Source organism: Rhinolophus hipposideros (assembly GCF_964194185.1).
Source record: "Rhinolophus hipposideros genome assembly, chromosome: 3".
Taxonomy (NCBI): Eukaryota; Metazoa; Chordata; class Mammalia; order Chiroptera; family Rhinolophidae; genus Rhinolophus; species Rhinolophus hipposideros.
Window position 1 is genome coordinate 14231811 of NC_138049.1, and position 26102 is coordinate 14257912.

A 26102-nucleotide genomic window follows, 5' to 3' on the forward strand; every position below is an offset into this window, starting at 1 on the left:
GAGGAGTCATGAGCCCTTGAAAGAGGGTCTGACCTGTGGTTAGAACAGGCATGATGATGATGACGATGCAGATACGGGACAGGCTGAAACGCAGACTGAAATATACGGATGCAAAATGTTGGCAAGCAGTTTCCACACAAATGGCCGTACGGACAGCTAATACAATTTGGTGGGATATCTGATCTGTAAGTTTACATCTAAGCACATTAATACACTTGGACCTGGTTTTACACTCTTGCTGGTCAGTTACTGGTTTGATAAGAAAGGCAAGGGCACTGACCCTGGAAGGTTGGCATTAGGAGCAGCTAAGACTGGTGGGAACTTGTGCTTCTCTCTCCTGTTAGCTTCTTACAAGACTGCTTTTCCAGATGGACTGGAGGCTCAGGTTGTAGGGCTGGCCAGTCACACTGGCGGAGGACTCCTCTGAGATCCCTGGGCTCTCCGTGGAGCTGGTAGGTTGGTACCACCACATCTGGTTCTGTTCTATTCTATACTGGACCTCCCACTGTGCAAAGGTCAAGGGGACGGAAGGCATGCCCCCGCCCGGGGGTCTCCTGGATTAACAGGAAAAAGACACTAAAGGAAGCAAATGCATTAAATCTTAGCTGGGTGGCTCTGGCAGCACAAATGCAGAGGTGTGCTTGAGTGTGAGATGGAGGTGAGTAGGGCTCGTGGGGCCCCATTCTCCCAATGCCAGTCCTGGGGGAAGGTTTGGAGCTTGAGTAAGTCTGTACTCAGAGGAGACATGTAGATAAACTTGGGAATTGGATGATGGATTTTGGAAGGTGGAAAGAAGCATGGCAGGTAACTTACTTTCATGGGTCCTACACTCTCAAGAGCTGATTCTTCGGATTGGGATGAAGCTCAAACAGGAGACTGATGTCCATGACAGATGCAGCCACTTAGGTTCCTAGCTGTAGTTTTCCTCTTCAGCACACTGTAGTACCTTTATTACAAATGGCCCGGGGTGCACACTCAATGCAGGCCCCTGGCATTTTCTTACAGGGGGTTGGCAATGAGACTGTGACTTTTCATGATGTGCCTTCAGGGGGCTTTGTAAATAAATACTTCCATTTGATCATTTAATCCAACACAAATTACATCCCTAATAAAACCTGTTAACAACTTTCTACCTGTTCTCTGCTTTTAATTAGATCTGGCTATCCTCACTGGTATAAAATGTTTTATAATGAATTTTCAGTGGTACCCAGGAAAGACTAAGGAGCAACCAATTCTCCCAAAAGCAGTTTATCACAAATATTTTCTAGAGATATGTAACGTATTATTTATTTTAACATTGAATCTGATACCTATGGGTGCATAATTTAATGAACACGTATGTAGTTAAGTCTGTAAACTGCCATGAGTTCTAGATATTATCAGTTATATTTTCCACACAAATTACAATTCCAGTTTAAAAGTCTGATATTTTTCTGAGAAATCTAGCTTCTCTTTCTACTCATCCATTCCCACTACACACTCAAACTTACTCTGAGGGCCACCGGGCCACCTAGTTAGGAAAAATGGTATTTTGGTTTGCATTAATTTTATTTTCCTTGATAAATTGCTTAGCTGCTACTGATTATATGCCTCTTAGTAAAAACTGGGATATCAAAGAATAACGAATGTAACAAAGAGGCATAGAGGAGAAACTCCATGAATACTCCGGATTATTTTATGGGTGTCTTTCAGAAGTTCTCGACTGTCAATTTTATGCTATGAAGTCAAGCTTAAAATAGGGAGAAAACAAGTAGGCTGGAGATGGAAGAGGAATGGGTCAAAATTTTGCAGATCCCTGGAGAAAATAAAAGATCAATATTCTGATTGTAGGGCCGAACAGTCAAGCATTACAAGCACCCTTTTCCAGGATTGTAGAAAGTAAGAAAGACAGAGCCAACATGTGAGGATAAAGAGTAGTGGGTTAAAAATTTAACTCAATAACAGAAATATCTGGTAATGTCATTACTCAGTATATCTCCCAGTGGACAACTGATTTCATTTAAAGTAATTTTATATTTAGGCTAAAAAACAAATTAGCATCAAACGAGGGGAGAAAAGATCCTTACTAAAAAAAAAAAAAAAATGGATTGGACCTAAATAACCTTATGCCATAGTGAGGCAAATATTTTCATGAGTCACAAAGCTTCCTCTGGCCCATCAATCTGACAGTTTCTGGAAATCGAGAATGCTGCTGGTCACTTTCCTTTCCCCTAAACATGCCACCGTGAACGGACAGGAATAGCTTCTCTCCTACTGAACAGACAGCTGTGTGGCTTCCTCTGGACACCGGGAAGGAACACGTGGTCACAAAGGGATTGGGCAACCTGCTGCAAGGACTTTGCGGTAAGAGGAAATGAGTGCAGGCCTAGGTCAGGGAAATGACATGTTTGGGAGAAGGCAGGAAATTCTGATGTAGAGATAAGGAAAAAGAGTGGGGAAGGGACCCACGCTGGACGCGGAACAGGAAACGTACAAAATCTCCAGGAATGGAGTGAAAGGACACAGGTTACCAAGAAAGTGAGGCCAGGTGGGTTGGAGTGGTTTGCAGGCAGGGTACGAGGCAGGTCTGGTTTATTTCAGGTGTCAGGTTGACCAGAGCCAAGGAGCAGGGAAGATAAGAAGGCTGTTGGCCTCTGCCAACATTAAAACGATAAAAAAGAAAAAAGAGAAAAAAGCTAAGAGTGTCTTTGTATATTTGTGGGAATAGGGACGGGAAGGTAGGGAAAGTGGGGAGTGAGGGAAGGGAGCAAGGAGGCTGAGTGATTTTGTAGGAAACAGGGCCAATGTTGGGATTCAAGGGACATACTGGGGGGCTCACGGCGTTCCACGTGATCCCAAGTGATGGTGAGCTCTTTACTCTTTACACGACTACTTGTCCATATCATTTAAAGTGCAGCTTGGGGAGTAAATGTTTAATTTTTTCACTGCATAACTGGCCATAAATCTCTGGAACATGTGAGGAGTCATGCATTTGATTTCAACCTACAAGGTCTGAATTAATTCACCTTCACGCCTGACCGAGCGAAGCGAGTTTATAACCACGCATCCCTAAGCAGGGCTGGTACGCAGAGGAGAAAACATCCCCACGGAGCTTGAGAATAACTTCAGCACTGACCTGAATCGAAGCCAGTGGAAACTCAGCCTTCAGTACATACTTTTACAGGAGGGGGAGTAGAACGGAAAACAAAGTGGACTTAACTGAAACGTGAGAAAGTACAAAATGGCAATGACTTTGCTGGGTGGGGCCACAGCTTTCTTTTTTGCCGCCCCCCCCCGCCCCCCCAGTTCAGTAACTCTCCACCCAGCATTAGTAGGGGATGACATCACTGGTTTCCCAAATACTCTCAGTAGTTTCCTGCTTTCCAGAGTCAAGCCAAGCCATGCGTCAGTGGTGCACCTGGGTAGAGATGTGGCCGGGTCAGGTCACACAGAGTGGAAATGAAAGCCACACTGGTATCCGTTCATTAAATAAACTGCCTGCTTTACTGCTGAACTTTTAGTCCCCTTTTCCCTAGACAGAATTCCACAGAGATGGGTCCAGCACACGCCAATCACGGCAGGAGAAAAAAAAACGAACGTACACATACAAGGTGTGACAATTAAGTTCGTGAACTTGTTGCAATGCTGTTGCTAACCTTTTTTGATATCAGAGGAATTATTCATTATGAATTTGTACCAACTGGGCAGTTAATCCAGTTTACTACTTGGAAATTCTGAAAAAGCTGCGTGAAAAAATTAGATGACCTGAACTTTTTGCCAACAATTCATGGCTCTTGCATCACGACAATGCACCAGCTCACAGGGCACTGTCTGTGAGGGGGTTTTAGACAGTAAACAAATAACTGTATTGGAACACACTCCCTACTCACGTGATCTGGCCCCAAAAAACTTTTTTGTTTACCCGAAGATAAATGAAATACTGAAAGGGAGACATTTTGATGACATTCAGGACATTAAGGGTAATACAACGACAGCTCTGATGGCCATTCCAGAAAAAAAGTTCCAAAATTGCTCTCAAGGGTGGACTAGGCCCAGGCATCGGGGCATAGCTTCCCAAGGGGAGTGCTTCGAAAGTGACTGTAGTGATAATCAGCAATGAGGTATGGAGCACTTTTCCTAGGATGAGTTTGCTAACGTAATTGTCCGACTCAGATACAGTGCCTATGATTACATCCTCTGCTCCAGAAAGAGCACATGGACCAGAGTGAAAGGTTTAGGAAAGGAGGGGTGGGGAACTGCCCAGTGAGGAACCCGGCCCTGGACAGGCTCGTGAGCTCTGGCCCACTGCGTATCAGACCCCAGCCAAGATGCTTGTCTCTCATCATCATCTGTCGCACAATAGCACTGACGGTCCATTTCTCAAGTTTCGAGCTGCCGCCCTTCCCCCAGAACTGCTCTAACTGCACTGACCTCTACACAAATGCCATCAGCTCTTCTTGGTGACCGGCGAAACTGCTTAATGCCAAGATGCTAACCCAGGTTCTTGTCTTCAAGAGCCCTCACATCCTAATTTTATGTCCTATGTTTGTCAATAAAGAAGACTTCATATTCCAGAAGACTTCACATCTGTAAGAAGACTTCTAAGTTCTTCAGGAGCCTCTCTCGCTGCTTTAATGTGACGTCAAAGGAAAACAGTGTAAATACACCAAGAATTAACGTCAAACGGACGTCTGCTAGGAATTCACACTTGATCAGACACCTCTCCATGCCCGCTGTCTGACAAAGTATCGTTGCGTAAGAAACGAGGAGCTCATTCCCTCTCCATCCCAAGACCATAGGCAGTAGACATGAAGAGTCATGGGACAAATTAACATGGAAACAACTACCTTGCATTTCCTTTGCCGAATTTGGGGCTAGCAAACATGAGACAGAACTAGACAAAGCACACTCAGGAGTGCACGTCTTATAAGAACATTCTAGCTCTTTTGTCTTTTCTTTGGTATCCCAATTTTTCAGGTGTCAAAAAACTGTTAAGACTGCCAGGACCGGCAAGGCGATTCTAACTGTTGTACACATGCTGACTCTCTTGCAACTGACGGACGGATCCGTTAAATATTTTTTCCAAGTATTTTTAGTTTATTATCTCCCTATTTATTACATCTTCTTGTTATAAAAGCGACATGTGTTCAGTATGGTGATTTGAAATAAAGTAAAGAAAAAACAGCTATTCATAATACCACAGCCTGATGGTAAGATTTTGGTGTCTTTCTGGTCTTTTCCCGTACGGAATGTAATTTACTTCTCAAATCATTTCATATACTTTGCTTACACGTTAATATTTTTATGTCATGAAATTTATGCCAAATGATTAAACAACTCTTACAGATTATATAAACTTATAGACAATATCAAAACAATGAGACCACAAGACAGACCACCTACTGAATTTTTCTTTTTTTGGGGGGGCACAAGATAGCTTTGGAGTGTTTATAAGTTATTAGGTTTATTGGACACTATAAACCATAAGCTTTGAAAGAATTTTGGAAACATAATAGGATAATCTCTGGAATACAGAGGTGGAAAATCATAAAGATAATCGGTTCTTTTCTCCCCACAAATATCTGCATTTGCTAACCTATTTCTCACAAGGAGAGGTACTAAGTGGAGAAGTACTGGTCAAGAACCCTGCATTCTTTTGTAGCTTTCAGTAATATGCTGGGAAGAATTCGTAAGTATAATATCACTAAAGTGAGGCAAGATTGCATATGAAGCTTAATAGGAATGAAGACAGTTATTTGAGGAAGGAAAAATTTGCTACCTAAGGAAGAGTAGATGGAAAACACTGCCAATGCAGGTAAGAATGGTAGCAAAGGTCTCAGATGTCCTTAAGTCGAGTAATCATGTACTGGGTGCTTCCATACAAATAGCATGGGGAAGTGAAAGGGACTAGTGAAGTGTCTACATATTAACGTATTTATTATTATTATTATTTTATTGTGGTGATCAGCGGCAATTAAAGCAGTCACTACATAGAACGGGATGAATTAATTAAATGGTAGACAAATCTGGCCTATAAGTAAAGATGGAGTAAAAAGTAAAGATGGAGTAAAAGTAAATATTTAGAAAGAGAAATCTAGAGGAGAAAAACCTAAATGCTCCAGCATTTCACTGCATGGTCTCCAAAAGTCAGCAAGACTGGAGATATTTATTGTTTGAGGAGAGAATTGCTTGTACTGCAATTCCCCACTTTTAGACCTACTCGGTAGCCAGAGAGGGGTGCCTCCCTTGAGAACACACCAAGAAGAGATTTCTCCCTCTGGTACAAAGCACACGCATTCTGTACTCGTGTGGTTTTATTTACTAGAGTCTATCAGAAGGCCCGTGAGGGAGGGACTGGATCTTGTTTCCCTCCATGTGGTCTGCATCTCGTGCTCGCTGTAGGTGTGAATGAATGAATGAATGAATGAATGAATGAATGAATGAATGAATGAACACTGCATAAAAATTGAAAAGCTTTCTGATTTTGACGTCTCAGATTGGGCATTCTTTCTGGAGTGGCTCGATGAGTATGTATTTCAAATTTTTAGATAACATGTGCTCAAATAAGCACATGTTGAGTGATTAAGAGTAAGAGTGATTCACTACGCTAGGGTTTTCCCACCTGCAGGAGACAGTCCCTCCAGTGTCCCCATTCCCCTTTTCCTCAGTCATCGCAGCAGGAATTTACTACCCTATGTCTCCCACTGGTGATGAATGTTAGAAGCATTTTAGCAAACTGTGCCAGGGCCCAGAATGGGGTCAAGTAAATACCGGCCCTTATTAGGCCATCCTGGCCTCCAGTGGTGTCCGTGCCAATACACGCACAGCTTCCGGCTCTGTCATAGAAAGCAGACCTCTCAGGCCACTGCCTTCACGAGACAGCTTCCTGACTGACCTCCAGGAACATCTTTAGTCAGGCACCACTTCCTTCCTCTCTCATTCCCTGCCCTGCTTGGCCACAGGGGGAGCTCAGCCCAGCGCTGGGTAGGGGTGGGGGAGGGCAGAGGGCTCTCTTTGGGAAACCCAGTAGGCCCAATGTCTCCCCTGGAAAACCATTCCTCACACATTTAGTTTCTAACTATTCACATGTCAAAGAGGAGCAGAGGGACAAATGGACAGATGGACTGGTGTTCACACACCAGCTGTGGCTGACAGAATCCCGATTTTCCAGAACTGGTCTCACATGATGGTGAAGGTGGTGTTACTAGCTGGGGTGGGAGAAGATTCATAGCATATATTTGTTTAGTGATCCCAAAGATTTTAAAATTACGGCATATTATGATTTTTATTTAATGGTTATCAAATGCTCAGAAACCAATTCTCATTTATTAGTTCTCAGGTTTTGCATCAAACCATTTTCTACGTTCAGTCACTTCCACTTACATCTACTAGCTGTAAGTTGCCTGAACTGTAGAAAGCGTCTCCATCTGGGGACTCCCCACAGCACGGAGCGCAGTTCTTATGAACACTGGCTGAATGAATGAACCAATGAATGCATTTGTTAGGTGAACTGTTGTGGAATTTCAAATCTGTACAGGACAAGATAGGACAGATTATGAACTATGTTAACTTTCTCCTCCATTATGGCCACTGTTTCCTGCTCCATTTGGGTACCCTCATGGCCCCGTCTCTCTCCCTGGTCTGGTGTCTCTGGGCCTGCATGACAGCTGAGCTCCTACTCCTAAGCGAAGGCTTTCACTGACCAAAGCTCAGGAGATATTTTAACACTGAGGGGCTGCCATCACTAAGGTCATACTAAGGAATATTAAAGCAAGCTCTTCTTAGTACACATTTTTATTAATTGAGGTATAATTAAATTACACTCAAAAAACTTCACCCTTTTTAGGGGTACTGTAGGTGTACAAGTTTTGACAAACATATACAGTCATGGAACTAGCACCACAATCAGAATACACAAAGTATTTCCACTACCCCAAAAGTTCCCTTGTGACCCTTTGCAGTAGGTCCGTCCCCACCCCCAGAACACTGGTCTGAATTTTTAAACTCCAGTTGTACCTTTTCCAAAATGTCATTCAGCATTTGTTTTATTTAAATCCTTCCTTCTATACCAACACTGTTGCTACCTTCCCCCAACTGGAAACTTCCCCTCCAGCTTGGGGGATATTCCCTAGTCTCCCCCATCCCTGTGATGGCTCCTTCCAGACTTCTCAGAGGGGTCCTATTATATCATCTGCTCCATAAATGTGGATGTTTTCAGAGTATTGTCCTGTCCTCTCCTCTCATTTCTCTGGTGCTTCTCCCTTGTTCAACATCTGCCTTCATCTACATTCTTAAAACCCTCAAGGCCTCCCTTCCCTTTTCTTTCTTCTGAGTGTTGTGTCTGTGTTGCTAATGGATTCACAGACTATTTTATGTATCCTATTAACCCTTCCAGCTCTCTTGTCCAAGCCAATCTGCCTTCCTCTTGAGTTCTTGCCATGACTAACAACATCACCAGCCATAGTCAAGCCAGAAGTTTCCCTGAACCCCACATGGAGGTGGCTCCCTTTAAAGTAAGTCTCCCATTTACCTGTCTCTCCATTTGTACTCCTGTGGCTACAGTGCCAACCCTGAGCATCTCTGGCCCTGCTGATTTACCTCCTGGGTCTGGGTCTCTGCCCTCTCAGCACTCTCCACATTGCTGCCCGAGCTACTTTTCTAACATACTGTTCAGACCACATTCTTCTTTTCCTTATAAAAATAAAACAAACACAGAAGCCACCCTATAGTGACTCCCCCGTGTGATGGGATAAAATCCAAGTTCCTTCAGATGGCAGTTGAGATCCTTAATGGCTTGGCCGTCTTGCCACCCCAGTCCCCTCAGCTTCCCCACCCCTGCCCAACTCTGGCCACACTGGACCACTCTGGGAAGGGTGTGTCATGTCTTCTGTGCCTTTGAGTCAAAACTCACTGTTTCCCCAGTCAGACGTTGAGCCCTTTACAAAGCATTCTTGATTCCCCTCTTCTTCTACACACCCCTGTTCCTTCCAACTCAAGGCAGAACTAGCTGTGGCCTCCCCTATACCTTGAAAGCATTTAGAATACCAATACCTCCTGTTCTAGATGCTTCTTTGCTGCTCAAACCCATGCTCCTCATACCTATTCCTCTCTTAGCATCCCCATGCTTCACAGTGAGCAGTGAGAATTAAAAAATGCTTATTGAAAACATTTTGCCTAATACTAGATAAAGCATGTGTAAATACCAAGGCAAGAATTCTGTACTTTTTATATATATATAGTCATGGGATGTGGGGTATAGCATAGGGAATAGAGTCAATGGTAACAGCATATACGATGTCAGAGGGGTAGTAGATTGAAGAGGGGGGTTATCACTTTGTGAGGGGTGTAAAGTCTAACTATTACATGTTTGCTACACCTGAAACTAATTAAAAAAAAACACATTTCCTGGGGTCACTCTGAGAAACTAAAATCTAGATTGAATAAATTGTGTTTCTGGGGGGAAAAAAGGAATTCTACATTTTTTATGCACTTTTGGCCTATCCATTGCTTCTTTGCGTAATAGAACCACATGGTGCATTAAGAAAATCATTCTGTTTCCTATTGGGGCTTGAATCAGTTTGTAACAACAATAATAATGATAACGATGATTTAGACTTTTCTAAATCTAATCCAGGAACACTCCTGTGATGAGAAGTCAAACTTCAGCCACTGATGGTTACAAAGTGAAGGCTATCATGTCACTGAGTGGCTATACTGAAGCATTTTATGTATGAAGCTCATCATCACGGATTTTAAGTGCTTTGATAAGTTTTCATTTCTTTGCTATCTCCCCTCCACGCACAGAGAGCCTGAAATAACATAATAAGCGTCTTACAGAAACGGATTGTTGCCATTACAACAATGTGAAAAACAAGAACTCATGTGGCTCGCTCATTTTCTAAGGCAGAGCTTCCCATGTGATGTGCTGAGAAAAAAGGTAGAGGGTGAACACTGATTTCCTCAGCCCTTGTTGGGGCTGAGCTGGTCCTGTCTGGCACAAGCAGTCACCTCCATTTGTCCCACACTTCAGGGAAATCTTATCATTTTGAGTGTAATGATGGGAAAAAACCGAGAAGTGTTATACTAAGCCATTTTAGAATTTCAATGCAGACTGAATTCTCCCAAGTCATTCTTTTTATTGTTCTGTAAGTGGAATCAGTTTATGACTCAAGGGATTCTGAACATATGGTCTATAAAAAGAGAAATCTAAACCACAATGGCAGAGGTGTTTTTTACGGTGGTAGAGTGTTTAGAAAATTGCAGATACTGTATACTAATTACTTCCCAATATGAGAACTGCAAAGTGTTGGCAGAGCAGAAAGATCTTAGCCATCGTGAGGACACAGACTGAAGGTTTCTGGAAAACGTTACTCACCGTTCCAACCAAAGGGTAAATGAACCCAGCACCGATGCTAGCCCGGACATCACTAATGGGTAAGATGAAATCCCTGGGTACACCTTTCATGTCAGGTTGGTGAGACAAAGAAAGGTGGGTCTTTGCCATGCAGATGGGCAAATTTCCAAAACCCTGTAAGGAAGGAAAGGAAATGTGTTCATTGAGCAGAAATGTTAGTCTCCTGGACTTGTTTAGCTTGCACTCCACACAACCCCGTAGCTCACATGCAGGCACACAGTAGGTGCTTGCTGAGCAAGAAGATGGGACAACCACCTCCACATGATCATTGTGGGTGTCTAGTATTTATTTTGGAGAACTCTCTTTATGTGAAGGGGAGGCAGCATTATGTGTGTTTTGGGGAGAAAGTGTGACTATTTTCAGGCAAAGCAGCAGCAGCAGCAGCAGCAGCAGCAGTAGCAAGCTGTCGAAATCACTTTCCAAGGATATTAATATCCGGGACTCAGAAAGGTAATCTGGAGAAAGGCTTCGTAATGAGGCTTTTAGTCACGTTGTTCACTCATTCTTGGAGGCTGTCAGGAAGCAAAGGGCCCCTTTGTGTTGGTTTATGAATCATGGCTATTTGATCTGCGATTACATTATAGGAACCAAGATGAGGTCACTGCTTAAGCCTCTTATTTTTAAGGACCAAAGGCTTTGCCTGACCCAGCGTTCCAAAGGTGAAAGAGCAGGAAGTCACATGTGGTGTCTCATAAAAAGGACAGTGTCCTCGCAGCCTGGTTCCGATTAAAGGGTACACAGTGCCCTTTTAGACACTTTGCTAATTAAGGGCAACCACATACCCGACACGTAAGTTTCAAGGGACATTCCCTCGGTAGTCAGAGATAAAAGGAATGCAATCTTCAGAGGTGACTCAGTCTGAATTTCTTATGATTCAACTCAAAACTATTTGAAAGATTTTCGAGTATTATCAATTTTTTTGGGGGGGGGCTCTTTTTGCAATGATGATTGGCGTTCTGCTGGGGAACAATCACAATTGCTCTGCAGAAATGGTGCCCAGAATTTTAGGTTTCAGAGATCACTCAAATACTGAAGGAATTTTAATGAACTGATGGATGTTTGCCAGTTTAAATTTTTGCCAGCAGGGATATTAAAAAAAAACCCAAAACAGAACGTAGCATATACCATCACCATATTACTTCATAAAAAAGAGCACTTTTTAAGACTGCAAAAAAGGACCCAATATTAGAATAAATGATGGTCCTTAAATATTACTAAAAATTCAAAAAACAAACAAACAAAAACCTTCAGGATAATTACCTTATTTTACTCATTTCATTGCACATGAGTGAAAATTTCACTGCAGAACAATGCCTGAGTATACAATAATGTTTGGGAATTTTTTGTTTTCCTAAAGCACAAGCCAAGAACATACATAGAAAATTCTAAGAAAAAATGAGTTGACTGTTTTACCAAACCTGGGAGAATACTCTGGTTGGCATTGGTAGTATTTAACAAAATGTCAAATATGATTTAAAAATAGGATTTAGGAGTTAGGGAATTAAAAAAAAAAAGATGACACTAATAATGAAACTTTTTTGCCAACAGGCTTTGAAATGTGTTGCCTTCCATCCAGCAAGCCGAATGGGACATTCCAGGCATGTGGTCCTTTCTGTCAGGGAGGCTGAACGCGCTGCAGGGGAGTCCCTTAAACACAAACATTATAGAATAAGGTAATGACTCATGATGCTGAATCCCAGCCACTGTCACAGCTGCTTCACAAACTGCCTTTGTCAGTCTCCAGAGGTAGCAGAGGATGGAGCCTTCACCTTTGGTGGACAGTCTCAGAACCACTTGTGTACAAAAGAACAGCGCACAATGCCATCTTTATATGCTGCACTCCTATGTGCCTAACCTGGTGCCATGCTAACATTTTTAAGGTAGTTAGAGGCCTACAAAGAAGAGGAAACACTATGTCTGACCACAGTCACACATCTAAGGACACTTTCAATGTTTCTGTGAGAGCCAGAGGGACTAAAAATCACATACCACATAGAAACATGGATACCACCCATATTAGACACATTTATAACCACCAGTCAATGATGTATATCCTCGTATATCACCATAATGTTCTAATTAGAGTCAACATCTTACACCCAAAGATATTACTTCAATCTTTGTAGACCCCAAAGTAGATTAAGACAAATTCTGGTGAGACATATAGGAGTCCTCAAGTCAAGGTGAATATTTCAAGAGCTTAAGGTGGATTTTTTTCCCCCTAAAGATATAACTTTTACCTGTTCCGTGTAACGATCAATTTTGGATTGCGCCTCAGGAGAGAGTTCTATATCTCTGGCTCCATAGACAGCCTGGGCAATGGTTCTTATCTTTTCCACAATTGGAAGCTGGAGAAACAAAACAACAAAATCGTTTAATCTTGTCAAGGAATTAAAGGCTCAGGGAAATTTTCTGTAATTGCTTAAAATTCCCTACCAGATTCCCTCGTCAGAAACTAACATTTGAAGCAATAACTCTTTTTTTCCTTCTGTCACCCTTAAAGTACTAAAAATTTCAGATCAGAGGTCAATTAGTAAATAAAAAGCCTTAGATATACAGCCAATTTAGAGGCTGCTTATCTAGTTAATAACTTTTACCCACTGCAGCAATTTGAAAAAACGTAGTTTTATACTATGCTTTTTAATGGTCTGGCGAGTCAGAACAAGAGTCTCCTAAGTAAATACTAAGTAAAAGTGCTGATTTTCTACTCTGGTGATACGATAAAGAACGCAGCAGTACTAAAGAACAAGTATATTTTTTTGTGAGTGGGAATGGTTTGAGATTTTAATATAAATGCTGATGTGATCAAATACTCCATTGGAAAAACAGAGGTTGAATCTAGTGTCACTTCAGAAAATGATGAGAAATCATGGAGAATGAGAAAAACCCAAGAAGACTAGATGCTGGCAAATAAATGTGTGGAGAGAAGATGAAAAGTCTTCCATGAATGGAAAACATGGATGCAGACTGATGGCAAAATACTAAAAGTGATCTTAAGAAATAAGAATGGCTCATTAGGAAAGGAATATGCCACAGATAAAGTGATTCTTGATGTAAGCAAAGCATTTGACTGAATCGGTCCTTATTTTGCTGTGGGTAGAAAACATAGGCATAATGCAGTGAGCTGGATGAACAGCTGCCGGAGCCAGTGCTGATGGAATAAACATCACCTAAGGAGAAGTCTCTCGTGGCCCGCCTCAAGGACTTTGCTTGGCAATGGCAAATGGTACATTTGTATGAATGATGGATGATACACATAGGAAGGAGAATTATCCAATAGGAGAACATAAAAGCTAACTCCACCCTCCCAATGTGATAGACCCCAAAACTGCTTTAAAATGTGTTTTTTATTAGTATAAATCTTATTACTGTAGAGTTGTTCTGTGGTGTGGAACTTAAATATTGGACTTTTCAATAAAAAAGAAATGAAGGTACAAGTCATTATAATCTTGCATTGAAGGACATAAAAGAGGGTCTGAATCATTGGAGAGAAAGACTTTGTTCATGGATGAGGATGCTCAATACTGTACAGATGTCAGTATTTGCAAGCAATCTGTTAGTTCAGCTCAAATCCAATGAAATCCCCAAGAGCACTTTTGGTTACTTGGCCAACCAATTCTAAAATTCATCATGAAGAATAATGGCATATAGGTAAGATAACTTCAAAAATAAATAAAACCAAAAGAACAAAGAGGACTTGCCTTATTAGATATCAATCATACTGCAATATGATGCTAAGTAATTCCATGTGGTACTGGCACAGGACTAGACGAATTAATCAATGGAAGATAAGAAGAAACCAAGAAAGACACCTCAGCAGGTGTGGGACAGTACATAGAAGAAACGGCACAGAATAGGGGAATGGCTGACTATCCAATTGACTTTTGGCTGGAAAGAAAAAAATTAGATTCCTACCACACACTAGGCCCCCAAATAAATCCAATATGGAACAAAGGCATAAACTTCAAAATGAGAACTCTAAATATAGGAAGGAAACATTGGGAACTGTATGATCCTAAGGTAAAGAAAAATTTCTTAAACAAAGTAACAACAGAATACACCCTAAAGGAAATGATTTATAGATTAGACATCAAAATTTAAAGCTTCTTGTATATATACAAATAAGGTTAAAGGAGTGGGAGCAGTCTGGGAGAAGATATATGCAAGTATTTATAAAGTCAAAAAAAATCAAGAGAAAGACAAACAAATATTTAATACTAGGCAAGAGGAGTGACTAACAACCATATGAAAAAATGCCCAATCTCATTAGTAATTAACAAATGCAAGTTAAAATAATGAAAAACCAATTCACAACCATTAAATTAGTTAACACTGAAATGTATGAGACTATCAAGCACAGGTGAGGATGTGGGGAGGAAGAATCCTTCTAAGAGCTCTCTTCTTGGTTGAGATGTTCACGGTCTAGCCTCCCTGAAAGCTTCCTAACAGGTCTCTTTACTTCTAATACACCCTCCACTCTCCCGCAAGTCTAACCTTCCTATAATGTACCTTGGTAAGAAGAATCCAAAAATCTTCAGCTTCCCACGGCCTACCGAAGAACAAAATCTGTTTGTGACATTTAAGCATCTATATGATACATGTTCAGAAGCATCCCTAGATCGGTTTCCATATCTTTAAATTTCCCCCAATTGCTTTGTTTCTGGGCCCTGCACATAAAGCCTCTGTCTGTCATCTTCAAAGATCAACTTCTGCTGAAACTCCCTGAGCTCTGTAAGATCTCTCTCAAAGGCCAGCTGCTCCAGGAAGCCTTTACTGGTCCCCTCACCACATGGAGGCATTCTCTTCTTGGGCATCCTGATGCCCTTGTAATGCTCTCACCTGGGTATTACACAGGACCAGAGGTTCAACAGGACCTGGCACTGAGTGGCTGCTGGCAACGCTCATGCTACCTTAGGGCGTGCTGACGGACCTCAAAGGGTAACAGTCTCGGGGTCAAAGTCTGACACTGACTCTACCGGATGGCAAGAGGCCTTTTGTAAACCACATCATAGAAGAAACCAGAGAAGACTCTCCAGCTCTAGCAGAGATAGCTCTGGAAAGAAATGATCAGCTTCTAGAAAGGCAGAATGTGAAACAAGGGCCAAAATTAGAAGTAGTTTTTAGCTGAACGTTTAAGGAAAGACTATAACCAGAGTTTCCTCACTAACTAGTGACCTGGGAACTCTGGGAACATTCAGCGTCAGCCAGGTATGGTAGCAAGAATTGCTGGATGAGTGCAAAGCTGAGGCTGGGCTAGAGAAAGAAGCTTGAAGGGTAACTTCTAATGTAAAAGACTCAACGTTCATACTAGCTGAAGAATAAAGGATGGCTTATAAACTTTGAGGTCGAGGACCACTTCTTGTTCACTTAGATGAGGGATATAATACAGCCTCTGGAGTATACGGCCATGTGGTGCATAAGTGACAGGAGACAGTAAGAAGTTCACATACTGACATGCTGAAGACAGCACTGAGAGGGGACTCTACATAGATCTTCGATCTCACTCATCAGCATAATAAGTTGACGGGCACTGGAGTGCTGCTATTGACGCTGCACATAAGCTAATATAATATCCACTGCTGGTCCATAAATGCCTTGCAAGGAACAGCTCTTTTTAAGAAATAAAAGTTAGTAGGAAGCTGAAAGATCTTTCTAGCACCCACACAGCAAGTAAAATGACCATGCTTTGTCAGGGGAGTCAGTTCTCAGAATGTCGTGCTCCCCAGGCAGTGTGATGATGGCTCCTGGGAAACAGGCAGTGTCCCCCTGCACACAGGCTCTGCCTGTACCTCACCCCCACCCTTCCTCGGCCATTCCAGCCCTCTGTGGGTGTGTCTGTTAATGGCGCAAGGGGTGCTAAGAAAGAACACAGCCCTGTCTTATATCTAGTTAAATCATGTAACCTCTCTAACTCTGTTTCCTCGTCCCTGAGATGGGGATGGGAATACTCCACTGTACATCGTTTCACTGCAAGCACAGAAGCAACATAGAGAAAGTGTGTTGTAAATGTCACTCTATACAAACCTTAAGTAATATTATTATGGAATAAGTACTATACTGTGTTTCCCCGAAAATAAGACCTAGGCGGACAATCAGTCCTAATGTATCTTTTGGAGCAAACATTAATATAAGACCCGGTCTTATTCTACTATAATATAAGACCTGGTATAATATGATATGATATGATATATAATATAATATAATACAATATAATATAATACTGGGTCTTACATTGATTTTTGCTCCAAAAGACGCATGAGAGCTGATTGTCCGGCTAGGTCTTGTTTTAGGGGAAACACGGTAGACTGCACTATTTACTAAACTCTGTGATTTGAAAATAAAGTCAATGCATATAACTTTCCTATTAAGGTAAAAATTAAAGAAAAATTCACATGGGAACAAAGTAATAGCAAATAAAAAATGTGAAGGAATTAGTGTGAATGGGTATTTAATTGATTTCTTATTAGTTTTTAAACATGGAAATACTTTATTTCAAGAAATATGTATTTAATTTTTAATTGTGGTAAAACACATATAACATAAAATTTGCCATCTTAACCATTTTTAAGTATACAGTTCTGTATTGTTAAATACATTCATGCTGTTGTAAAACCAATCTCCAGAACTCTTCGTCTTGGAAAACTGAAACTCTGTACCCATTAAAACCCTGGCAAACACCATTTTACTTTCTGTTTCTATTAATTTGACTATTCCAGGTACCCCCATATAAATGGAATCATACAATATTTGTCCTTTTGCATCTGGCTTATTTCACTTAGCATAATGTCCTCAAGGTTCATCCATGTTGTGGCATTTCCTTCCTTTTTAAGGCTAAATAATTTTTCATCATATGTGTTCACCACATTTTTAAAATCCCGTCATCTGTCAATGGACCCTTGGATTGTTTCCATCTTTTGGCTATTGTGAATAATGCTGCCGTGAACATGGCTGGACAAATATCTCTTACAGACCTGGCTTTCAATTCTTTTGGGCATAAGGAAATATAAATATCCTGTTAACAACTAACCTGTCTTCCTTTCTAATGTTTATCTGAAAGTGTTTTGGGAATTTCTAGCAGGTGCCAGGCTGACTTTGTGAACTGTGTAGTTGTCATTTTATTTCCTGTAGGAAAATCGCAACCTCCCACACACGACAGATGACCCAAACAGAAGGCAGCGTAGGAAAGCAGGAAGGGGCCAGTGGCGTGAGTCCCAGTCGGAAAGCCTTGTTTCTCCTTACCCTCAGCGTCCGGGCCACGTGTTTCCCGGCAGGCACCGTGACCGACCCGACCCCCCTGGCACTCTGCACTTCTGATGCCCCCACCCCAGCATCGTACACGCCGGGGGAGACGAGGATGCTCCCCATGATTGCCTTCCAACGTGAGGATTGGAGAATGTACCAGTAACATCCTGGTCACGTGTTCGGCAGCCCTGTGCTGAATAAATCAAGTGCTTCAGCTCAATGTAGCTAGAAATCCTAAGACCAAAGTTCTCTTGGGACTCCTACTACAATTTTTCTTTTTCACTCACATGTATAAGTAAATAAATAAAAGAAAATCTTAGTTGACAAATCTTTTGGATTTAATATAAAAACTAAAAACTGCTCTGATCAGGTGGTTCTCATTGCATATGGTCTATTTATATGGTGTCTGCAGGCAAGGAACTTCCTGCTGTTTCCATATTTGATTCTGGGGAGAAGTATAATCTTGAAGACAAAAAACAAACAAATAAACAAACAAAACAAAACTCAGCTCAGTCTAATGATCTTGGTCTGAACTTGATATTCTCTTTGGTAAATGAAAGTTTTTATAAAACAAATAAACTGGTAAAATAAATTATGAGTGTTTATGCATTAATCCTCCCTGGCTTTCCCCTGGCTCCATAAATATTTACCAATTTATTTATTCACCATATCTTTCATCCTCATATCCCTAATGTCTAGGACAGTGGCTTGCACACAATAGGCATTATATAAATGTCTGCTGAGTGGATAAATAACTACTATGAGAAGTACTTGCAAAATGTGCAAAGAACTGGTGTGCAAAGACCTTCAGGGACTTTGTATGCAAAGGACTTGAGCTGGAGTGGGGCCAACGGTACAGTAAGCTAGTTTGACAATAGAATGTGTGATAAAGGCTCTGCATAAACATCCTGTTAAAGGTGGGTGATCACAGATTGAAGGGGAAGGCATGGAAATCAGCAAAAGTTGGCAGGAATGTAAAAAAGGACTTTGAATCGTGCTTGAAGGACATGAAAGACTTTAATAAGCAATGACAGAATGGATTATTCCACACAAAGAGAAAGGCACAAGTCAACGTGTGAATGGTGGCAAACAAAGCTTATTCTGGAAACAGAGACTATTCCATTCGTACTATCTACAACTGCCTAACATATTAATACGCTGCTTCATGAAGCCTGGCATCTACACTGGTCTCGGATCATTTCTGAACTAAAACGGTTACATCTTCATCTTTACCAAGAACATAACTTTGAACACATCCTACATTAATTCCCTCCCAAACCTCTTAAATGTCTATGTCCAGTGGAAACGTTCTGTGATGATGGAAATGTTTCCAGTGCAATAGCCACTAACTAGCCTCAGGTGGGTATTTTAAGCAGCTGAAATGTGACTGGTGCAACTGAGGAGATGAGTTCTTAATTTTAGTCAATTTAAATTTAAATAGCTACCTGTGACCAGTGACGGAGCACAGCTCCCGAAAGGAACTACGACCAATTGTTACACTGCTGTGCAGTCTCTTGCGTAGAGCAGGGCACACCATAAACACCATCAATTAGGGAAGGTGGACGATGCGGTGACTTTCATGCTTCATTATATTCATTTGGGGGATGTGACAACCCAGGCTCATAGAAGCTGAGTTACTCAGTTACATAGCATATCCTTCTTGAAAAGGTCTGGGGAAGTCTGCTGCAATTGTTAAATTAAATGATCTTTAGTGGAGTAAAACTGATCTACAAATTCCAGAAAAGCAGTTACTAAAATTTTTAAGTCATCTTTTTGGTGAGAAGAAAATGGACAAAAATAAAGTGAAACAGAACACTAAGTGAAATAGAACAAAAATTAAAAACGAAGCTGCTGGAATTGAGGAAAAGAAGGTAGTATGATGATACTTCCTTATTTTAAGGAAGTATTGTAATAGATCAGGGTCCACAGTCAGCAGCCCTGAAAGTCTCCTAGAAAACTCGTGAAAACACCACTCAATACTCGACTATCAACAGTCCACGCTCTCTTAATAAGCACACAACTGGTAAGTGTTGGAACACATTGCTGTTTCTTCAGTGTCAACACTGAATAAAAGCTACAGTGTTCTTTTGTTTTTACCAAGGCCACAGTGTGGCGTTCATACAACTTAAATGTTCTTAGGCTGTGATGTCGGCAAACTGTATTCCAATGCCCGTATGATATTTAAAGAAAAGGATCAATGACTAAACTCGAAAGTTGCACAGCAATCTCCTGACACACAGCAATTATTTCAGTTCGTTTTTGTCTTTTAAGTGAAGCATGCATTTTCAATGATCTACAAGGGCAGTTTGGTAAATAGCCTTTCCTGTACTTTGAATAAGAAAGTATAACGTGAAGCCATGACTGTTAAGTTCTACTGAACATACACAAGGTACCAGGTTCATTCTAACATACCCCAGTGTCATGGGAGCCGTTTTGTGTTGCTACTGAGAACAGACCCAGTATCTTCCACACAAAGCACGCCCTTGGCTGGAAACCAGCACATCTGAGCTACCAAAGGCGCACGTGCTCACTTCCATGAGGCACGAGCCGGCCACCGAGTGTCTCTCCCTGCTGGCTCACTAGCCCTGAGTAACAGGTTCACCCAAGGAGACTCCCAGAGGAATCTCATTCTCCTGAGGCAACCGGGGTGTGTGGTAGAGACAGCGGGCGCCTGGGAAAGGAAAAAGAACTCACTGACAGAAAGTCTGCATCTGTCCATAGGAAATGGTGGAAATAAGGAATTCACATGGGTGATCTTTCGTACTCTCAAACAGAACATTACAGCAACGTCAAAGGAAAGGAATGCTAGGAATAGGTGATTTTAATGATCTTTTCTCACCTAAATGATGGGGAAGAGCTGCCAGTGATCTTGGGCACCCCACTTGACCTATAAACACTTATGTGTTTTTATGACCTATCTGTTGTTCCTCTTTCCACAAACCTTACTTAATAAACTCAACGTGTAATAAGAGTAATATGAATGAACACAAGGTGCCGTCTGGGTTTTACTTTCGTGTATAAGGAGCCCTTGGTTTCCACAGGTGGTTCTTCTTCTAGATTGTACAGGAGTCATATTTCTCTCATTGATCTACTGGAGATGTGCTTCCAAAAGAAAGAAAAAGCCTTTTGGTCTGAAAGTCTCACTCAAAAGCCGAGTAAATTATTTTCACGAAAGGAAAAAGACATGGTTTTCTGATAAAAAATTATTCCTAAGACAAATACCCAACCTTTCAGATACTGGAGTGACTACAAGCCTGTGCTGCTGAGTGTTTCTCTTCGAATCCCAAGGCTGTCGTTTTCTCTTCTGAAGTGGTCTCTTACATGTGGTACCTTTAATGATAACATCTGCGCTGATATATAAATAACGTTCCTTAGTGCTTACTGTCCCTTCACAATGGTCTGATGTTACCTGAATCTAAGTGAGAAAGGCTAGGGGATGGATAGAGGGGTGGTAGAAGGTGACTGGCTAACATATGATGGGACACTGACAATTCATTTTACATCCCCCAGTCTTTCTTGATTGGTCCACAATTTTAGAAGAAATAATGCATTTCTAGAAACTCCCATCATAGTGACATTCCACTTTTCATGTCTAGAAGAAAGCACTTAAATGACATAGGAATCCTGTGACACACACAAGTGAGACAGATATAGGCCACTGCTTCTTTCTCATCAGGTGCTATTTCTAGCATCAAGGAAACAAAGCCGGGCACGCTTTGCCAGAATCACAGAAGTCTGAGTAGGCTGCGCTGAGAAAGCTGGGCTGGTTCTAACAATAGGGTGAGATCTCATGAGACGTATCAAACACAGGTGAATGAGGCAGATGGCAGGCTAAGGAGTAAGTGATATACTGCAGGCCCCAGAAGAGGTGACAGAGAACCGGGAAGCCAACGCTGGAGAAGAATCTAGTTTTGACAGACATCTGAGGAGTGTTTGCAGAAGGGTGTGGAGGTGAGGTGGGAAGCTGAACCATGGAAAGGAGGCCAGGGGAGAGGGGGCTGGTGAGGGGCTTGACACAGTTCAGGTTGGATGAGCGGAACTCAGTCCTAAATAGGAAAGCAGAGTGTAAGAGAGTACAGGGAAGAGAAACGGGTTTCTGAATGAGAGACTTAACTGACTAGAAAATGTTAAGCGGCAGTTTTCTAAACATCCTATCGCAAAGAAAGTGGAAAGGAGGGAGCGGTGGGAACCGGCAGACCAAGGGCAAGTCTGAGGACCGGGAGCAAAGAGCCAGAGGAGGTCAAGGACCCCGAGGAGACCCCAGGACAGGGACAAGGGCAGCAAAATGCAAGGGCACCCTTCCTCGTTGGAGTATTTCTCTGCAATTACTGGGAAACATAAAAGGCATACAGAGATATACATAAATACCATTTTAAGTTTTTGAATTTTATTAACTGAAACTATATATATAGTGTGAATGTACTTAATGCCACAGAACTGTACATTTAAAACTTGTTAAAATGGGCAATTTCATATTATGTGTTTTTTTAAATCATAATCACAATTAAAAACACTATACATACATACATACATACATACATACTTACTTACATGCACATAAGTATTTATATGAACGCATTTTTATTTACTTATTTAAAATTTAAGGCTCTGGTTGCAAATACCCAGAGTCCAATTAAAGGATTAACAGTCAAAACCCCACCAACAACTGGCACATGTTGAAGTCTGAATTGTTAAGAAATATAAAATAATTCCCTAATAATCAACTACCCCCCACCCAGAACAAAACAAAACAAAAAACCCCAACACTTCCAACCCGCTGCCTTTAAAAGACCAGCAGGAAAGAAAAGACTCCTAAACATTCAGGCAGTGAAAGCACAATAGTTCAGAAATCAGGCCCTGGGCTGGGTCCTCCAGGTCTGTTTTGATCTCCCTTCATCCAGACCCCGCTGTGATCAAGCGAATGGCTTCACACAAAGAACAGGAAAGACCGTTTAATAAAAACAAACACTCTCCTCTCTTGCTGTCAAGGTTACACCTCAAAATGTTTGCATGGTAAGAGGACGGATACGGAAATGATTTTCAACCTTAACTCCTGATTTAACAAACAATATTCAGACTCCGATTTGCAAGCTTACTTTCAGTGTCACACAACCTTTGCAAAAGCAACCAACTTTTTATTATATCACCAGTGGAGCTAAATTCTAACGGACAAAGAATGCTAAATGTCTTGCTTTAATTTGGTGGTGCCCTTCTTTCTGGGTGCATTTAGAAGCCTTGGCTTCTAATTCCTAGTTTTAACCCACTTGGACAGGAAACCAGTTCTAGAGTCGGACAAAGTTACCTGAGTTACAAGATAATTCTTGTAGGTCAATTCAAGAAGTGCTCTCTCTTCCTGAAGTGAACAGGACAGGAGGAAGAGCTAACACTGATTGCCAGCTTCCTACATTTCAGCATTTCACTCCGAGACATTTCATCTGGTCCTCAGGGAACTAGATGAAGTTGGTGCTAATATCAGACCCCATTTGATAGGTGAGACTCAGAGAGATGAGTTAACTTGCCCAAATTTATATCTGTAGCAGGAGGCCTTGTCAATATTTGCACTCAATTGTGCATAACCCCCAAACTTTATCCTTTTAACTATAATGTGTTACATCTTCCATCGCGTGTCCATTTGTTATGGGGTAAGTCCCTCACTTTCTCTGAACTTCTGTTTCCGCACCTATAAAGCACACCCAATGGGACTGGGTGAGATACGCTTCAAGAAATGTACGGAAGAGGGATGTTAGCTAGTGAAATGCATATGAAGGTTAGTTTTCTTTTCTGCTATACTACTGTCAAGTGTGCTTGCAGATATGGAGACATTATATTAGTTAACTGTAAAGATATGTTTGTCAAAAGTAATAGAAAAGGAAAAGTCACAGAGCAGATGATTTTTTGGGGGGACTATTAACAGCTTCTTAAAGGGGACTGTGACCATTGGAGTTTTTTTTTGTTTTTTTTTTAAGATTTTATTGGGGAAGGGGAACAGTGTGTACTTCCAGGCCTTTTTTTTCCCAAGTCAAGTTGTCCTTTCAATCCTAGTTGTGGAGGGTGCCATTCAGCTTCAAGTTGTCCTTTCAGTCTTAGTTGTGGAGGGTGCAGCTCAGCTCCAGGTCCAGTTGCCATTGCTAGTTGCAGGGGGCGCAGCCCACCATCCCTTGTGGGACTCGAGGAATCGAACTGGCAACCTTGTGGTTGAGAGCCCACTGGCCCATGTGGGAATCAAACTGGCAGCCTTCGGAGTTAGGAGCACGGAGCTCCAACCGCCTGAGCCACTGGGCCGGCCTTATCTGAGTTTTGAGAGGAGACGATGCACTGTAATTTCAAATTTATCTATCTATCTCTCTATCTCTCTATCTCTCTATCTCTCTATCTATCTATCTATCTATCTATCTATCTATCTATCTATCTATCTATCTATCTATCTATCTATCAGTCAATCATCTGTTTATTTTTTAAGAAGGGTGCAGTTCACAGTGGCCCATGCGGGGATCGAACTGGCAACCTTAGTGTTATTAGCACCACGCTCTAACCAACTGAGCTAACCGGCCACCCCTCGAATTTAAATATATTAATTCTCACATGATAAACTTCCTATGAACAATTAGGACACTGTACCTTATTCCATATTTTTTGAATTATCATTCTGAATCAATCAAAAGCTGCTTCTAGTACCCTAATCAAAAACTGCCTGTTCTTGAATTAGAAGCTTCTCTCATAAAAAAATGTGCACAATTGTTCTCTAGAGAACAGGGCAGACCCCAGTCAGCAGTACAACTTGTTTCTTGCTTCAGTTATAGACTGGTCATCGTCATAAAGCCTCCAATCCTGCTGGTGTCTGGCCTCCCTGTCTCTGGGGTCAGGTGTTTATATGTCTCTCTAGCTATTCCTCTTTCCATTGATTGGGATTTTAACACGATATCTACCTCCCCCCTCCCCAAAGCAATCATGCCTTATGCTCCTACACTATTTCAACTTCCTCCAAATAATGGATCTCAGGTGTCTTTCTTCTGTAACACAAGACTGGGTGGGGGTGAAGCAGGAAATAAGATGCCATCAACCCTGTATTGAATACATTTCTGGTGGAACAGAGTCTGGTGGGGCAGGTCACAAAAGCACACAGAAGCCCAGTCTGCACTCAGGAGTAAAGGCAGCAGGTGATTCATCCCAAAGCATTTTATCCCTTCTTTCATCCTGTAGAGCAATCCCACACCTATCAGGCTGCCGACCACCAAAGGGTTAATCATGGAGGAAAAAAGAAAGGGAGCAGAAAGGGTTTCAAGAAAATCATTACTTAATTCCATAGAGGTTCACCAGCACTGAATATGCAAGAAATCAGGGGGAAAAAAGTCTGAGCTCTGTTACTGACTGCACCAACAAATCCAGATTTTGATGTGGTTACGAGACAAGATTGTAAACAGGCTCATGTTATCTAAAATCATCTTGCCAGTGCGAGGAACTCAGAGATGAGGGAGCCAGTACACAGCGAACCAGGGCAGCCGGCGTGCTTCACAAACTGCCATGCAGCAAGAAGCTGATTATCTCATAAACAATTATGCAGTTCAAATCTAATTTGTGTTGTAAAAAAAAAGGGAGCAGAGTATGTGGGCACAGGAAGCAAGAATCCTGGCTTTGAGGCCACCTATCTAATATAGGACTTGAGACCACATTATTATAAATGTTTTCCCTTTCCACAGGAGAGCTGACATTTTAACATCATTATCTCCATGAAAAATGGGACTATAGGGGGAAAAAAAATAAGGTATCAGTGGAAACGAAAAGGGTTCATCTTAGGGTTAGTGCATGTCTGAGACAGCATAACTCAGAAAAACATTTCTTCTACTCACTGACCTTTTCTCCTGGAATGGTTTCCTTGAAAAGAGACACACTTTATGAAATCAGTCATTTAAAAAACCTGCCTTTGGGGCAGCTGGATGGGGTTGCTAGTTCGATTCCCATATGGGCCAGTGAGCTGCACCCTCCACAACTAGATTGAAGACAACGAGCTGCGGCTGAGCTTTCGGAGGGGTGGCTGGATGGCTCAGTTGGTTAGAGAGCAAGCTCTCAACAACAAGGTTGCTGGTTCAATTCCCGCATGGGATGGTGGGCTGTGCCGCGTGCAACTAAAGACTGAAAACGGCAACTGGACTTGGAGCTGAGCTGAGCCCTCCACAACTAGATTGAAGGACAACGACTTGGAGCTGATGGGCCCTGGAGAAACACACTGTTCCCCAATAAAATAAGAAAAGAAAAGAAAAAGAAAGAACATTAAAAAAAACCACAAGAAACTAACCAAACAAAAACCTGCCTTTGCCACTCAGAGTGGGGTGCTTCACGCTCTGATGGCAACAGTCTGAGGTGCTGTGAGCTGGCCGGGGACAGGGTTTCCTGACAGTGGTTTGTGTAAAAGGGCTGAGGGCTGTGCCAGATGCTGCAGATATCCTGGCAAGGCTCACCTGGGCAGCAA

At 41.8% G+C, this 26102-nt stretch overlaps 1 protein-coding gene across 1 annotated transcript in view; it reads right to left on the minus strand.

Moving 5' to 3' along the window:
* The window catches only part of MTHFD1L (methylenetetrahydrofolate dehydrogenase (NADP+ dependent) 1 like), a 186877-nt gene that overhangs the window by 41802 nt on the left and 118973 nt on the right, over nt 1–26102 (minus strand). The window contains exons 25-26 of the mRNA XM_081044590.1: nt 12634–12741; nt 10355–10507 (exon numbers count right to left, since the gene is read on the minus strand). Of these exons, the coding sequence (XP_080900716.1) occupies nt 10355–10507; nt 12634–12741 (261 nt within the window). The remainder of the gene's footprint in view (nt 1–10354; nt 10508–12633; nt 12742–26102) is intronic.